At 36.9% G+C, this 17117-nt stretch overlaps 1 protein-coding gene across 1 annotated transcript in view; it reads left to right on the top strand.

Moving 5' to 3' along the window:
• wge (winged eye) overlaps positions 1 to 17117 on the top strand; it is a 405537-nt gene that overhangs the window by 363840 nt on the left and 24580 nt on the right. Inside the window, exons 13-19 of the mRNA XM_067143856.2 lie at positions 2296 to 2384; positions 6751 to 7128; positions 9629 to 9757; positions 12189 to 12624; positions 14036 to 14226; positions 14314 to 14542; positions 14756 to 14919. Coding sequence (XP_066999957.2) covers positions 2296 to 2384; positions 6751 to 7128; positions 9629 to 9757; positions 12189 to 12624; positions 14036 to 14226; positions 14314 to 14542; positions 14756 to 14919 — 1616 coding nt within the window. The remainder of the gene's footprint in view (positions 1 to 2295; positions 2385 to 6750; positions 7129 to 9628; positions 9758 to 12188; positions 12625 to 14035; positions 14227 to 14313; positions 14543 to 14755; positions 14920 to 17117) is intronic.

The raw sequence follows: 17117 nt of genomic DNA, 5'->3' as shown, positions 1-17117 counted from the left end.
GTTGTTTTTGGTTTTGAGTCAAAATGGTTAAAAATGTGTTTTGGCCATCGAGAGTCGTCCATCTGTCGTAGGTGACTGTAGAAGCGAGCCCTGCATTTGTACATTGTGTCCGTGATCTTCTCTCTCTTAGAGTAGATTTCTTGTCTGGTTTTTCTTATGTACATCCCGTTTTTGTAGTTTGGGCCAAAAATGCTGTGGAGAATCCTTTTCTCTTTTTGCTCTAACTTTGCAAGCGCACATTTCTGAGGAGGATAAGGCATTTTGACACATAGAGAGATAATGGCTTGACAGCAGTGTTATAATGATGAATTTTGGTATTTATAGAAAAGCACCTTTTGTTATATGTGTTCCAGGTGTTTTGGAAAGCTACCTCCATTTCATTTGCTCTGGCCACTAAGGCCTCTGTATCTAGTCTGTTTGATTGGATCCATTGACCAAGGTATTTAAACTTATGCATACAGTGTATCATTCCATATTTAATGTTCATTTGAGTTTTGTTGTGTTGTCTTTGATGTTTTACATTACTTCGGTCTTTTTAGAGCCTGTTTTATCTGCTACCTCTTTCAACACATTCGTTTCTTCTGTTGCAGTTTCAAAATTTCCTATCATTTTTGCTATATCATCTGCAAAAGCTAAACAGTCAATTTCTATTCCATTCTTCTTCATCCCACTCCTTAAAGGTCTGAACAAGTTTCTACCTTGTAGTACCTGATGCCATTCCTGTATTACTTTCTCCAGTATGCAGTTGAACAAGAGTGATGAGGGTCCATCTCCCTGCCTAACACCCTTTTTAATTTCAAAGGGTGCAGGTTGTCATCGACTCCAATTTCTGCAATTATTTGAAGCAACACATCGCCGTCAAAACACCATATCAAGGTCTTAATGGGTGATTTCAATGTATAATTAGGACGGGAACAGAAGTACAGACATCTCATTTGAAGAAACACAAGAGGACCAAGGAGAATGGATAATGCCTTGTCGAATTATTTATGAAGTCTACAAATGTACACACGTATGTACAGCCTCTCAATATATGTTATCTTATTATCATTTTAAGATTGTGGATCAGCTCTGCTGCTGATTGGCCTTTCAGAAAACCTCCTTGGTATTCTCCAAGCTCAGCTTGCTGTTCTACTCATTCTAGGATGGATAATGATCAAATTTTGTTACTGGGAGTAATGAGATACAACAATAGTTATTTACATCTTTGATATTTCCTTCCTTATATAAAGCTATCTTGAAGTCTGGTAGTTGTGATTTCTCCTACGTGTCAATGATGGTCTTATGCAAGATTCCATAGTTCTATTATCGTGGATTCTTTACCAGAGGCCTTGTTTTCTCTTAGTCTCCCTATGTGGCGTTTGTTGGTTTTGATGGGGTTAACTCTCTTTTTTCCTTTTTTCTCTCTCTCTCTCTCTTTTTTTTTTTAAAGAAGTTTGCCATGATCGAACTTTCCTTCATGCCAGACAGGTAGCAATGTATTCATTCTACAATCTCTGGTCTAAAGGAATCCTATAGAAAATGTAACTGAAATGGGTAATTGTCCTTGTCAGAAATCACCTCTTAAGGTTGTGTCACTGCTGTAACTGTGTGACTGCTTCCTTACTTCTATTGTAGCACAGAAATACCCAAGGTTACTGTATGAGATTTACTCTGATTGTGAGTGTTCAGTTTTGACCAGGGCAATTTTGACTAGAGCAAACAGTGAATTAACAAACACTCCCAATGCACTCAACTGAAAAAATTTGCAACTAATGAGAGAGTATAGTATTTTCATGAATATATTATGTATGTTTCATTTTTAACTTCAAAATTATGGATAGTTACTTCATTGTATTGATTCAAACTTTTTAAAGATTATTCATTGCAAAAATTCAGTGCTGAGAACTTTGTAGAATTGATTTTTATGGGACACACATCGCTCTCTTGAAGTGAATAGTTTTTCTAAATATGTAAATTGTCCTCAAAAGGCATCACCTTCATTACAAATTATTTTATTTTAATTACAGTAGTCATAGAGAATTGTAGATATGGCAAATACTGGAAAAGTTATTTTTTGTGACCTTTGTTGGTGTCCACATCACATTTTCTCCCTTCTGTGCTCTATAATTATTATTTCCCCAGACATCAATAATACTCTTGGTAATATTTTGTAATAAGCAAATATAGAATATTTGAAGTATTGTTTTCATGTATACTAATTGTACTACAGTATTCAGGGTTTTCAAGTCTGATTTTGTTATGTTGAAGAGATCCTTATTGCTCTGAAACCACTTATTTTCTATCTAATTTCAGCGGATAATGAAACCCATTCTTGGTTCCGATCAGTGGATAAACCATTACTGGCACCAAGGCAAACAGAGCAAGATTCATCATCTGTGGAAGTAAGTTGATAAGTTGTCACCAAAGGATGTTTTAGTTTGTCAACATATTGTTGGCAAGTGATACAAAAAGAAAAAAGAAAAAAAACAGCAACATTTTTGGTCCTTGTGACAAGTGTCTTGTTGTTATATATGTAGTAGCCCATTTTATCCTATTTCTCTTTCTCATTCCATAATCTTTCCTCAGTAAATATTCTGTTCTCTTTTGTTGTTCTTCTTTACCCCTAACATCTGACATAAATGTGTTTAGGAAGTATGTTATATCAACATTTGCATTAATTACATTTTGTCATTCCTTATTATTATTTTTATTTTTTTCTGTTTGTTTTGCGTCGCACCAACTTAAAGATGTTACGGTGACAACAAGATTGGACAGGGCAAAGACTGGAAAGGAAACGATGGTGACCTTAATTAAGATACAGCCTCAGCATTTGCCTGGCATAAAAATGGGAAACCATGTACCGTATTCAGGACTGCCAATAGTGGGGTTCGAATGCAGCATATCCTGAATGCAAGCTCATAGCTTTGTCTCTCTAACCGTGCAGTCAACTTGTTCAGTGTCATCGCTGCCCCAGAATGGACTTAAAAATATATTATTTTAATTTATATACGGTACAGTATGAACAAGGTAAAGAAAGAAATGGATAAGGAAAAGCAAAAAAACGTATCGGAGGGATGAGAATAAGGTTACATGTGGAATAAAAAAGATTGCAACTACAAGTAAAGAGGAGTATCAAGGAAGAAAAGGAGAAATGTTGGGGAGAGTTTACCAACAAAATTGAGCAAGGTAGTTGAGGAAATCAGAAACTATTATACAGAGTAATAAAATCGAAAAGAATAAATCAAGAAACAAATCAAGGCATTAGAGAGAGAAGATGGATCCATAGTACATGACGAACAGAATAGGGTCTTCAGAAACTGATAATAATACCTTATTAACAGTAATACCATTTTACATAACAGTAGAGAAGAATAAACAAAACAAAACACACTAAAAAGAAAGTTCAATGGAGTATAAGTAGAAAAATATGTACAGATATATACACAGGTTATATTACAAGTAATCACAGGAAAGTAATAGTCAATTCTGGAGATTATGTAAGTGATTTCTAAATTTTGACAATGAGCAGTTAAATATATCAATATCCACTTTGTTTAGAGATCTTGACATTCGTTCAATTGGCCCATTGAATGCATAGTTAGTTCTATGCCAAATTTGTAGACAATGTATTCTTGAACCTTGTGTGTCTGTCTGGTACATGTACGTTAATTTTTGCAAGGAGTTGTGGACAATTCACCAAGGAATGAAGCAATTTAAAAATGAAGAGTGTATCCAATAATTCACGGCATTGTGACAGGCTATGCAGATTTAAGGACTGTTGTAGGGATGTATAATCAACATCATATGAGAATCCTGCTCTAAATGAATATAAACGAAGAAATTTATGTTGTACTGAATCTAATCTATGGATAGAGGTCTGATGAGAAGGGTTCCAAACAGGTACCATAAACACATACAGCAATCAATAGGTAGCTAAGTTTGAAAATTTTCTAGAATATCTAGTAATGCAACCCAATCTTTGAAATACTTTCTTACAAACATTTTCAATATGTTCATTAAACGATGTGTTATAACTGAATAAAACACCAAGGTCAAAGTATTTTGAAAAACTTTATAATGAGGATGACTGCTCAGAGGAAGAAGGAAAACGAATGTACCAAAATCATTAATTAACAAGATAAAAATGTTGTATCATGAGAGTAAAAGCAGTGTACAGGTGGGGAGTGGTGACTCTGAAACATTTTATACAAGAAAAGGTCTCATGCAAGGAAGTGCACTGTCACCATTATTGTTTATTTTGATGGATGAAATCATAAAACGTGTAAAACAGAGCAGTAGTGATGAAGTGAAGTGAATGCTTTGGTATTTGCAGATGATGTGGTGATTTAGGGAAAGGGAGAAAAGGATGTACAAAGAAGACTGGACATTTGGAATGAAAATCTGAAGGAGTTTGGAATGGTAATTAGTAAAATGAAAACTGTAGTTGTGCACTGTGGAAAAGAGAAAAAGAGAAGCCAAGTGAACATAGATGAAGAACGGTTAGAGAATGTAGAACAGTTTACGTATCTGGATAGCATTATTAATGGAAGTAATTAAATCAACCCTGAAATTAATAAGTAAAGGTACAACATTTTATCATCAAGTCAGAGAGCTTTTATGGGGTGACAAAGTACCCATGAGAACGAAATTAACATTATTTAAACAGTATTTCATACCAGTTGTAACATACGGACTAGAAACGCTGGTGAATAATAAGAGACAAGAGAGTGAGATCCAAGCAGTAGAAATGAAATTTTTAAGAACATCAGTTAAAAAGACAAGAAGAGATAGAATTCAAAATATTAAAATCAAAGAAGAGCTAAATATAGAACTGTTAATACAGAACATACAGAAAGCAAGACTGAGATGGTTCGGACGTGTAAAAAGAATGGGAAAGGATGGGTAGCAAGAAGGGAATTGGAAAGAGAAGTTAAGGGAAAGAGACCAGTTGGAAGACCAAGAAGAAGGTGGATGGATCAGATTTGGAAGGACATTAGAGAAGCTGGATTGGATGTGGTGGAAGTAATGGAGCAGGAAAAGTGGAAGGACAGAAAGGAATGGAGGAGGCTTGTTAACTACACCTGGGTGACTGGAGTGGGACATTGATGATGATGATGATGATGACACTGTTTTATTAATAGTTTATTGTATAGTTATTTCTACATGCAGGAAAGAAAAACAATATGGAAACTTATGGATTTCTGTTTCAGCCTTCTCTTTATCCCAAGTTTCCCATATACTAAAGATCTCTCTTGAGAACTGTCTCTCAGTCTCTTTAATAGAGCACGACTTCCTCCTTCCCAATGAAGGACAGGAGGAGAAATGAGCATTTAGGGGAAAGGGGCAGAAGGCTAACACTATAAGGAATTCAGATTTTTCCAAGTAAGTTTGCTACACTGTTTGAGTCATATAGCTGTGAGCTTGCGTTCAAGAGATGGTGGGTATAAACCCCATCATCGCCCTGAACGTGGTCTTCTGTGGTTTCCCAATTTCACACTGGTCAAATGCTGCAGCTGTACCTTAATTAAGGCCACGGTCACTTCCTTCACAATCCTAGCCCTGTCCTATAACATTGCTGCCATGGGGTCCGTCTGTTGCAGGTTATAAATTTCATTTTTTGTTCGTATTGAAGATCTATTTGTGATACAAATTCTTATAATTTTATTAAATACCACCTATTCAATACATAATAAGCTAATGAGAACTTACATCTTTATTAAATTATTAATATGGTACATATTTTGCTCCTTTTTGTGAACATCATCAGCCAATTATCATTTACCCAAGGTTTGATAAAATCGTGAACATATTCTATTGAGCTAAAATATGCTTTGTAAGCATGAGTGATAAATCTTATAATATTTTACAAATCTTACACAATAAAAATTATGTCTTTAAGTTAAAACACATTTGTCTAAAATGTTAGTGTTAACATTGTTCTTTAAATTTATTGACAAAACTCATATGTTGAACATCCTTTTTAAAATCATTTTAAAAATCCTTTTGAGATCTGGCTAATTGTATTAATTGTATTGATTCAGTCTTACTTGATTTGTGTAATTGTAACTTCATAAAATCTTTAATATAATTAATGAAAGTTCAGTAAAAGTTACACAAGTCAAGTAATACTGAATCATTTAGCCAGATCTCAAAAGGTTTTTTAAAATGATTTTAGATAGGATGTTCAACAGATAAGTTTCATCAATAAATTTAAAGAACAATGGTAACACTAAAATTTTAGACAAATGTGTTTTGACTTAAAGACATAATTTTTATTGTATAAGATTTGTAAAATATTATAAGTTTTGTCACTCCTGCTTACAAAGCATATTTTAACTCGATAGAATATGTTCACGATCATATCAAACCTTGGGTAAATGATAATTGGCTGATGATGCTCACAAAAAGGAGTGAAACACGTACCATATTAATAATATAATAAAGAAGTAAGTCCTCATTAGCTTATTATGTATTGAATAGGTGGTATTTAATAAAATTATAAGAATTTGTATCATAAGATCTGTCTGTGTCGGTGCAGTGTTAAACCAATAGCACTTGAGACTGATGCAGTGAGAATCCATCTGTAAAGATATGTTTGGCCACATTGCTCCCTCTGCCCACATTGACCTGTTATTTTGTTTATCATTTGTGTGTGATTCTATCCTGTTTCCTATCTTCCTTTATATATATATATATATATATATATATATATATGAAGTTAAAGACAATTTACTTTCATCTAATGTGGAGATTATTTGTTACCTACAGAGTTCAGAGAGCCATGCAAGTCGAAAACCAAAGCCACCAGCGCCTTCTCTTCTTCCTTTACTATCTTCATCTAAAAAGCGTAAAGTTGGACGACCAAAGAAACATCCATCTGGTGTTGGCCAGGAAGTTGCTACTGAAACTATTGTTGCAAAAAAGCCCAAGACCAAGAGCAGTCTTGTAGGGTTCCTGTTATCTCGGACTCGTACCTTTGGTCATCCGCTTGAGCCCTCCTACAACAGATCTCAGAAGAATCATGTGGAAAATAGCAAGGTGTCATCAGATTCTTCGATCTTCCTCAAAAGTAGTTCTCTAAAGACAGAGGACACCACTGAACACAAACCCAATAAGATCCGGCCGAAGTTAAAGGCAGAAGCAAAGGTAAATTCAGTTATTTACAAAATATTATTATTATGGGATGAAATTTCCCTATATGCAAAAATTGCAAAAATAAGATTTAGGTAAATTTCTATGTAATATGTATATTGTTTGGCATAATGAGTATGTATGTATGTAAAGAAAAATAGGATTTATAAATCACAACAAAATTACTGTATATACTACCAGTATTTTGTAAACTAATAAATTTGGTAATGAATTTACAGTAATTGTTAATTGGTACCACTACTTGTTGGAGACCAAAATGTAAACATTTATGGAACATTAATCCTTTCATTCAAAGGTACTAATAATCCTTCAATGAAAGCAGGTAATGGAAAGACTGAAGTGATTAAAACCATGTTTGCTTTTCTTTTATATTTTCTTTTACTTCCACAGTGGAAATTTTTCCTTGTACAGTAGAACCTTGATTCTCTGAACAAAATGGGGCTGGAGGCGGTCTGGTTTATAGAAAGTGAGAAAAATATATAATATATCTTTGAAACTTACAATGTCTGTTTGCAGAAACAATAGCTGATCCACTTCAAACAGTTCAATATTAGCATACTACACATAATTAATAAATTATGTACAAAATAATTCATACAGTATTGTATTTGAATCACTTATAAATCACTTAATCACAAAATTTAAACATGTTATTTCTTAATAAAATATTTGCAAGTGTCAATTAAGTTAGTTTCGTTTGCTGTTTACAGACAGTGCAGTCACACAGGTGTTTAACTATCATAATTTCTGCTGGTGGAGTGTCTGACTGCTGTAGAAAGTAAGCCATCACTTTCTTGAGATGCACCATAATTTTCTTGCGACTGATCATCTCTTCTGGCTGGGCATCTGCTTTGTCATCAGATTCGTCACCGCTGTCAACCTCATTTGAAGATGAACACGTAGCGATTATATCCTCATCTGTCAACTTGCTATAACCACCATCATTGTCTACTTCTAACCAATGTTCACATCATTCCAGTCTACATCATTGCAACAGTCAATGTTGACAAACATTTGAAAAAGTTTGATTTGTTCGTGATTTTCTTTTGGAGAGGCATTGACTTTCTCTGAAGAACCACATTCGTTTTCAGGTGGAGTAAAAATACTGGGCCATAGTTTCTTCATCATTTCCTTAAAGCCAGTTCAGCCACATCATGCCAGGCAGATGCAACCATGTAAATAATGTCCTTGACATTGATCAGTTTTAACACTTCAGTCACACCTTGTCCTCCTCCTTCTTCAATCAGCTTGCCTAGAAATTGTTTTCGGTACAGTCTTTTGATATTCTCCAACACTCCTTGGTTCATCAGCTGTACATTTGGTGGAAGGAACTTTACCCCAATGTCCCCACTGATGAGTTCATTGACTCTTGGATATGATGGAGCGTTTTCAGTAAGAGAACAGTTTTCATGGGCAGACGATTTTATTCGTGATATTTTTGTATCCTTGGCAAAAAAAGTCTTTATGAAACCAATTTCTGAAAATCGAACTGTCCATACGACTGTTTTTTTTGTGTGCTTGATAGTCGATGGATAAAGAGGACCATTTAAAGTTTTTTCAATGCATGGGGAATTTTTTGGTTTCTCTATTAACAGAAGTGGAAGAGTCTGTTTCCCACGTGCATTGCTACAAGCTATGTCCTTACATTACATTTCTTGTGAACCTTAGCTGAGTCATCTAGTTTGGAAGCCAACGCCTAATAGGTAATAGACGACCTATGAGTCTTCTTAACAAACTAAGTTATGCAGCAGTTTGGGTTTTTGCTACTCAATGTCATGAAAAATTTGTGCAATTGGTAAGAAAATTAGTGAAAGCTGTAATTCTGTTTTTCTCAAAATACAGTTTTCTTTATAGTAACTGTCAATAATTAATATCTTCTGAAGTATTGCACCTAGAAGCATGAACTCTTTTTTAAAAAAAACGCTCCGTATATTATGCCAGTTTTAAAACTGCAAAAATCTCAGAAAGGAAAAATCCAACTTTAGGTCCCTTTGTGCACAACCGGTCACATATATCATACTAAATCAGTGCACTGTTTAATTTAGGCTAATGCAGTATTTACTCTAATATTATAGTTTTGGATATAAGTACTGCACTGTAATGTATGTTCAATTATTTGTTCTGCATAACAAATGAATACTGGTAATAATTTTTGCATAAAATAAAATTTATTAACAATTTTGCTAAACTTAATCTTGACTGTCAAGGAATCCGGACTAAAGGGGGCTGAACGTACGAGGTTCTACTGTACTCAATTAGCTTAATGTTAGCTTATGTATGATATTGGTAAGGAATAATTGTGTGGTCATAGGAATATTAAATGTGGACAGTAATCATTTAGGGCCAATATATCTATTCACAACTGACCAATTCTGCATGTAGATAATGGCTATTTTTTCAGTGCATGCCTGCAAACAAACTACTGCACAAAGGAGCACTTAGGAGATGGAGTATCTTGACATTTAATTGGACACTTCTCTAATTTTGTTTGCAGGTAAAATCATGGTGGGGAGCCGAAGACGATGATGTTGAGGCCGAGGTGGACTGGCCTTCAGAGCGAGTATTGACCCCTTCGGAACCCACAGAACCTCTAAGGAATACTTGGCCCAATAAGACTGAAAAGGTAGATTGATAGAATTTCTCTGTGATTGCCTAAGGTATAAGAGTGAAAGAAGTAGTACCATTTTTATATTAAATGTTATTTGGTCTATAATGTTCAAAATTTTGAATCCCATAATCAGTTTCCATATCATTTGTAAGCAAGCAGTTATTGTTCAACACTTGTGCTTGAATTCTGCTTTTGCATCCTTTTCTTTTATTGCCTTCTGTCATCTGTATTCTTTTCTGTGTTATGTACTCAGAAGTGATGATTTCCTACACTTATTAAAGGACAATATTGTTGCAGTCGCATAAGTCATGCTCACTTAATCCATCTAATGCTCTTTTAAAGGCTTAGCAGCTGCAGTCCTAGAAAAACTTCTTTTGCACATATTTTCATAATTCAGAGCAATATAAAAAAATGATACATAGCATATTTCAGGAGGAACAGTAAATATGTTGGGAGGAAGTAAAAATGGGCTGTTTGAAGTAAAAGGTCATACAAACATAGGCCCAATTTTCAGTAGGTGTGTAATTACAGGGGTATGGTATGCATAAGAACAACCTTATAGCTGAGATGGGCAACACATACCCATCGGCATTCAAACAGTTCGGCAAACGTTTGATCTCTTGGCCATTTGCTTGCCCATTAGGGGGTGATTTATGACACTAGTAGACTTTAACACGGAAGTTCTCATTCCCCAACAGAAATCCTCACAGCTCTGTTGCCATTGCACATCTTATTACAATAGACGCCAGTCCCTTTTTCCTGCTCAGACAGTTCGCATGTGCTTTGTTCGCTGTTTGAAAGTCTTATAATATTTGCTTCATTAATTAATATTTGTGAAGTGTATTGCTTTTCATTTAGCTTCATGTAATAATGTGGAGGCCGTGGGAATCAAACCTGGATTTTTTTTTTTTTTTTTGCGTCGCACCGACACAGATAGGTCTTATGGCGACGATGGGACAGGAAAGGCCTAGGAGTAGGAAGGAAGCGGCCGTGGCCTTAATTAAGGTACAGCCCCAGCATTTGCCTGCTGTGAAAATGGGAAACCACAGAAAGCCATCTTTACGGCTGCCGACAGTGGGGTTCGAACCCACTACCTCCCGGATGCAACCTCACAGCTGCACGATCCTAACCACACTGCCAACTCACCCGGTAAATCTGGAATTTAACACACTATATGATCCTGAATAAAATCTGCCAGTGCACACACATGATCCTCTACCGATCATCAGTAGCACTCGTACTCAATGAAATAGTACTGGTTCAGTGTTCACGAGTGATACTCGACAAAGTAGTAGTGGTTCTATTTCCACGAGTCATACTCAACCAAGTAGTCTTAGTTCTGCGATGAAAAGAAAGGTGATTAAAATTTTGAGCAAGCAAAGTCAACAGCTGATATGTAAAGCATACGAATACGTTAACGAATAACAATGTAGGCAAGGGTTTTTTAATTATTATTTTTTTTTTCTTTTTTTGTACCGGGCGAGTTGGCCATGTGGTTAGGAACACGCAGCTGTGAGTTTACATCCGGGAGATAGTGGGTTCGAATCCCACTGTTGGCAGCTCTGAAGATGGTTTTCCGTGGTTTCCCCATTTTCACACCAGGCAAATGCTGAGGCTGTACCTTTATTAAGGCCACGGCAGCTTCTTTACCACTTGTACCCATTTCCTATCCCATCGTTGCCATAAGATCTGTCTGTGTCAGTGCGACGTAACACCACTAGGAAAAATAATATTATTATTTATACTTGGCTTTACGTCGCACTGACGGGGAAGTGCTAGGATTGGAAAGGTAACTCTTTTGGGGTTTATTCCCTTAGCCTCTGAGGATCCCTCCTCATTCCACAAGGCAGTTGGTTCTATATGTACTACCATAGAGGATAGGTTGCCTCTTCCACCAGCCCTGCTGTACCGAATCATCATCTCTGCCTTTGCTGCCATTGAGGTCTTCACCCGTAACCCTGGGCATGGGTTCTGTGATATACCCCACGGGACTGGGTCCCTGTCAGAACTCAGCCATCCTATCACTCCGGCCAGGCAAGAATTACTCAAGTGGAGGACAGGGAAGGTGGCCCTGTCTCCCTTGAGCCGGGTTAATGGTTGTGTACGATGCTACAACCAAAGGCTACATCCTTACTACAACCCCTAAACACCCTCATAACCATGTGCGGATATCTGTACCCTTTATTTACAATACTGTTTATGTATTCTGATTTCTAGTATGAAAAGTTTTGCTAACAATGTTAATTCAGTCCCAGGTGTTGTATTTCATTGTATGACCATATTGGTGAGAAAAGGAAGAGAGAATGTTACGAATATGATTGATGATTGAAGGCTTAATATCAAAGCAGTGTGCTTCAGAATTATTTTCTGGGAAGGTATCTTTTTTATTTTGTTTCTTTTATCTGTTGTATCCCTGTAAAAAATTATATGTGTAATTTGACTTAAGGTGGAGAAACCCATAACCAAGTCTGGTGGAGAAGGACCAGGACGACCCCGTAAACGTAAACATAGCAGCAGTGAAGCGAAACAGTCGCCTAGTCCAGCAGCCCGCAACTTGAAGAAAGTGGTCTCAGCAACAGGTCTTTCATCGTCAGGGGTTAGTGCAAACAAATCCATGGCTCCTCCAGTCCGAGAGAAGCATTCTGTGCCAGATCAACCCAGTTCTAAGAAACAAAAACGCAGTAGCAGCAACAGTAGCACCGGCAACTCTAATAACAGCCGTAGCAGTGGCAGCAACCAGTCGGCGGCAGCAGCAGCAGCAGCAGCAGCAGCAGCAGCAGCAGCTACAACAACAGCAGCAGCAGCAACAGCAGCGCCTGGAGGCATTCCTAGTGAGGGTGAGGACTTGCCTCTCAGTGTGTACAGTTCGAAGGCCAGTGCAGGTTAGTCTCAGAGTTATACTGAGATTAATAAAATCATCCTCATCATCAGACTAATTATTATTAGTCCATGAATCCTGTAAATCCTGGTTCTTGGTGGGCAAAACGCTGTGCCTGTCGAATTCCCTTTCCCTGCAGTCATCTTTAGCAGAGTATTTCAACTCTCTATTCAGTCTTTCAGCATTGATCTAAGGATTGTCATGTCTTTTTCTAAGCAAGAAGCAAAATTCAAAATCCTGTATAAAGCATTGTCCTAATATCAAGTAAAATATGAACTGGAACCTTATAGAATTTTGCATTTCTCATGAAAATTGGCAAGTTGAGAAAGCAGGACTCTGCCAAGTATGCTGTAACTTTCATTCCATCTAGTGGTACATAGAGAGAAGGTACAAGAAATGGAAGACAAAATAGGATGAACACAATGCCAGGTCAGTGTGGGAAGAAGGAGTAACAGTAAGAGGAGACAAGGACAAAAATGAAAATAAAACACATAATGAAAACGACAATCTCCACATTTTCGTACACTGCTCTCGTCAAATAGAGAGGTTCTCTCCTTGTCGATCCCAGTTCTTCCACATCTCTCTTTTGTCGGTCCTTGACAAGTTCATTTCCAGCTTGATTAGAGGGTGGGCATCAACATTCACTGATGGGCCACCTTGACGGATCTACAGTCTTGATGCGGAAAGTGTAGGATAAGAAGAAACATTAGATAATATGGTTGGTAAAAAATTGGGAACAAAGGACAAAACACAAAAGGAGGAAAGGATCCGAACGGGATACCGTATCAAGACCAAAGATCTGTCTGGGTGGCCACTCGGTGAGTGTTGATGCCCGCCCTCCTGATGAAGCCGAGAAGCAGGAACGAGCTTGTTGGGGCTGAGAAGAGATGGATGTAGAACTGGAACTGACGAGGAGAGAGCCTATCTATTTGAAGATTAGGAGATTGTCTTTATGTGTTTTCATTTTTGTCCTTGTCTCCTCTTCCCACATTGACCTGCCATTCTGTTTGTCCTGTTATGTGTTCTTTTTCTTGCTCCTTCTCTCTATATATGACTCAATTTGACACTTGTTTGTTCCTTCCAAATACTTAAATTTAATTCCATTTAATGTTGGAATAAGCTTTTATTATTTTTCCCTTCTGTAACTTATTCCTGACTTTGGCTTATAGCCATGCAGCAATTTCATCTTTTGCTCAAAGTTATCACTTTCACTTCTCTACAGAACCATTCCTAATTTAATGGCTTGTCCATTATCCAACCAGTTAACTCTGATGCAAAGAATTACTGTAATCTTGTAATATTCCATATAATGGAAGAATAAATATCTTGAATTTCTGCATAAAGATATATTAAGATAGTCCATCTTTACTTCATGAAAAAGAAAATAATTATGGTGTTTTACCTTTATGTTTCAGCTTCAATGTGTTCGCTGACACAGACTCATCTGAATACAGAGAAACAGCGGGCTCTGACAGTGATGGGTGGACTGTTTTATGCTGGCACACTTTGTGCAATCCGTGCTCCGGATGTCTATGGCATTACGTTAGATGGAGAGAGAGGAAATCGGCCTCATATCTTCAGCCGTGAAGAAATTCTCCGGGATGCTGTGAGTCACACTGACGAAAACTATCACTGAATTGTTCTTCTTATAGTCATAGATTAGATTGTAATTCTGTCTTCTTTTTTGACTCAGATTCTGGAAGTTCGACCTACCAGCATTGTGTCTTTGACACCAGGTACCCGTATTTGTGCTTATTGGAGTCAGCAGTACCGTTGTTTATATCCTGGTACAGTGGCACAACCAACTTCACCTGATCCGGAATTGGATTCTCACTTTGTCAACGTTGAATTTGATGATGGGGATAGTGGGCGCATTAACTTGGATGATATCCGCTTATTACCTCCTAACTATCCTATTCTTGGTAAGCATTGCCTGTAACAGTGTTTTACAGATGTATTTAATGTACGCAAGTTTCTATTGCGTTAAATTTTGAGAAATACATATTTATGACAACCAAGTGATTTCTAAATATTTGGATGATGATCGTTGTTCAAAGGAGCCTAACATCTAGGTCATTGGGCCTAAATATCAGGAGATACCATACTCATTGTGTATCTGTATTGGTTACTTTCAGAATATGATCCTAATCCATTGCTTACCTTGGGAAAGCGAAGAAGACGTAATTCTGGGGCAAGCTGTGAAAGTCAGTCCAAGGATCGCAGGACTAGTGCTGATGCGATCAGCAGTAGTACAAATTCTTCCAAGACAACAGCAACATCAGTGCCAACAACAGAACAGGTATATATTGACCTAGGTATATTGTTGTATTTTTATTATAAATATCATTGAAGTTGGATTTGGAAAAGATAGAAGTGAAGAGCAACTTTCCTAGGTAAGGATATAAAATAAATAAAAAATGGTGTATGGCTTTTAGTGCCGGGAGTGTCCAAGGACTCATTTGGCTCACCAGATGCAGGTCTTTTGATTTGACGCCCGTGTGTTGTAATGAGGATGAAATGATGATGAATACGACACATACTCCCAGTCCCAATTGTGGTTAAAATTCCCGACCCTGTCGGGAATCGAACCTGAGACCCCTGTGACCAAAGGCCAGCACGCTGACCATTTAGCCATGGAGCCAGCTTGAAAGGCACAAATATTGTAGATTAAAATTAAGTGAGTCTCAAAAAGTAAATAAATTAAATAAATCAATAATAAAACTATCTTCCTACAACACTTACAGGCTGCCCACTGGGCTTTCAGGCAGGAATCAAAACTGCTTCTTCTTAATACAAATTTAGTATTTTAATATTATCGTATACGATATGTTATCATGACCAGAGCAGATGTTGCACCTTTCATACAAAAAGGCATGGGAGGTCTTGAGGCTGCCTATTACTATTTTGGTCCTAATGTAAGACTAGGAATTTTACATTTTTGTGTTAAAATGTTATAAAAACCACAGTCATATTTGCGGACGTTACATTTTAAAAGTTTGTATCCTTTCCCACTCGTACTGACTTGTACAGCGAGCGCACTTTCCAGTTAAGCTCAAGGTCACTAATAACCGTAATTTCTGAAGTTTTAATGATATTTTTTCTCTTTCCAATTTCATTGTGATTAGTGACGGACAGAATTGAATATAATGCATGTGAGAAATTTTGAGAATCAATACTTACATTCGAAACCATATTCTCGAGTTGAACATAACCTTTAAAAGTCGATGTAGGCTTAAAATTTACACGGTACAAGATTTCCAGAAACTGACTACAAACAGTATATCGGTGACCAAATTACAGTGGAAGATTAAAAAAAAAAAAAAAGATTTTGCCATCCTGATGGGATATTTCATGTGCTTTATTTTATTTGATAGAAAATTAAAATCTTCTTGTGGTCGATTTTTGTTTGGCTTAGTGTTATTAGATTTTTCGAAGAGTTTGGCTTATTCAAGTTGCTGAACTGAAAGCTTTCACAGGAACCTGACAAAGTTCCCCTGATAAAACTGAATGTAAAGTTTTGAGATTTATAACTCGCATATCAGAAATTAATGTTTGAAGCTAGTCTGGCGGTCTAACTTGCCTGCCTCTCACCCAGAGGGCCCAGGTTTGATTCTCTGAGAGGTCAGATATTTTCACCACCTGGATACGACAGCTGGTTCCAGATCCACCCAGCCTATGATAACCTTTAATTGAGGAGCTATCTAATGGTGAGCTGGCGACCCCGGTCTAGAGAGCCACGAATAACGGCCGAGAGGATTTGTCACACTGACCATGCGTCACCTCATAATCTGCAGGCCTTTGGACTGAGCAGCGATCGCTTGGTAGGTGAAGGCCTGTTGGGGCTGTAGTTTGCTATAGTTTGGTTTGGTGTAGGAGTGGTTGTAAGATTATAATTATACATACTTAATTTTTGTGACATTTAGCCTAATTGTTGATGGTTTATTCGTTCCCGGATTTTTCGTTTTCCCATGTTGTACGTTTTTTTCATGGTCCCACCAAAAACGGAGAATTGAGGTTCCACTGATACATACATACATACATACATACATACATACATACATACATACATACATACATACATACATACATACAGACAGACAGACAGACAGACAGACAGTGATGATGGAAAATAAAAACTGCATTTCCTTCTTACTGTGAATATGACTGATACAGAAATACAATTCTTTTTAAATTCTGAGGAATGTACAGACAAAACAGTTATTTTATACAGACTGATATATATTTTTTCCCTACTACATTGGCATTGCATTGTGCTTAACACATGATAACTAGCAGTGGTATTACTACCGGCATGCTAGCCAGTCAGTGTCTTGAGAAGGTGCGGTATCCAACTAATGAGCTCATGTTGCGCTGGGGTGAAACACTGGTAATTTTATGATTGAGTTTCCTGAAATTTATTTAGATTTCAAAGAAGTTGGAAATATATGAAACATCTCCTTTGATAAATTATTCCAATCCCTAATTCCTCTTCTTACA

Source organism: Anabrus simplex, chromosome 3, assembly GCF_040414725.1.
Source record: "Anabrus simplex isolate iqAnaSimp1 chromosome 3, ASM4041472v1, whole genome shotgun sequence".
Classification (NCBI taxonomy): Eukaryota; Metazoa; Arthropoda; class Insecta; order Orthoptera; family Tettigoniidae; genus Anabrus; species Anabrus simplex.
This window is presented reverse-complemented; position numbering and strand designations above follow the sequence as displayed.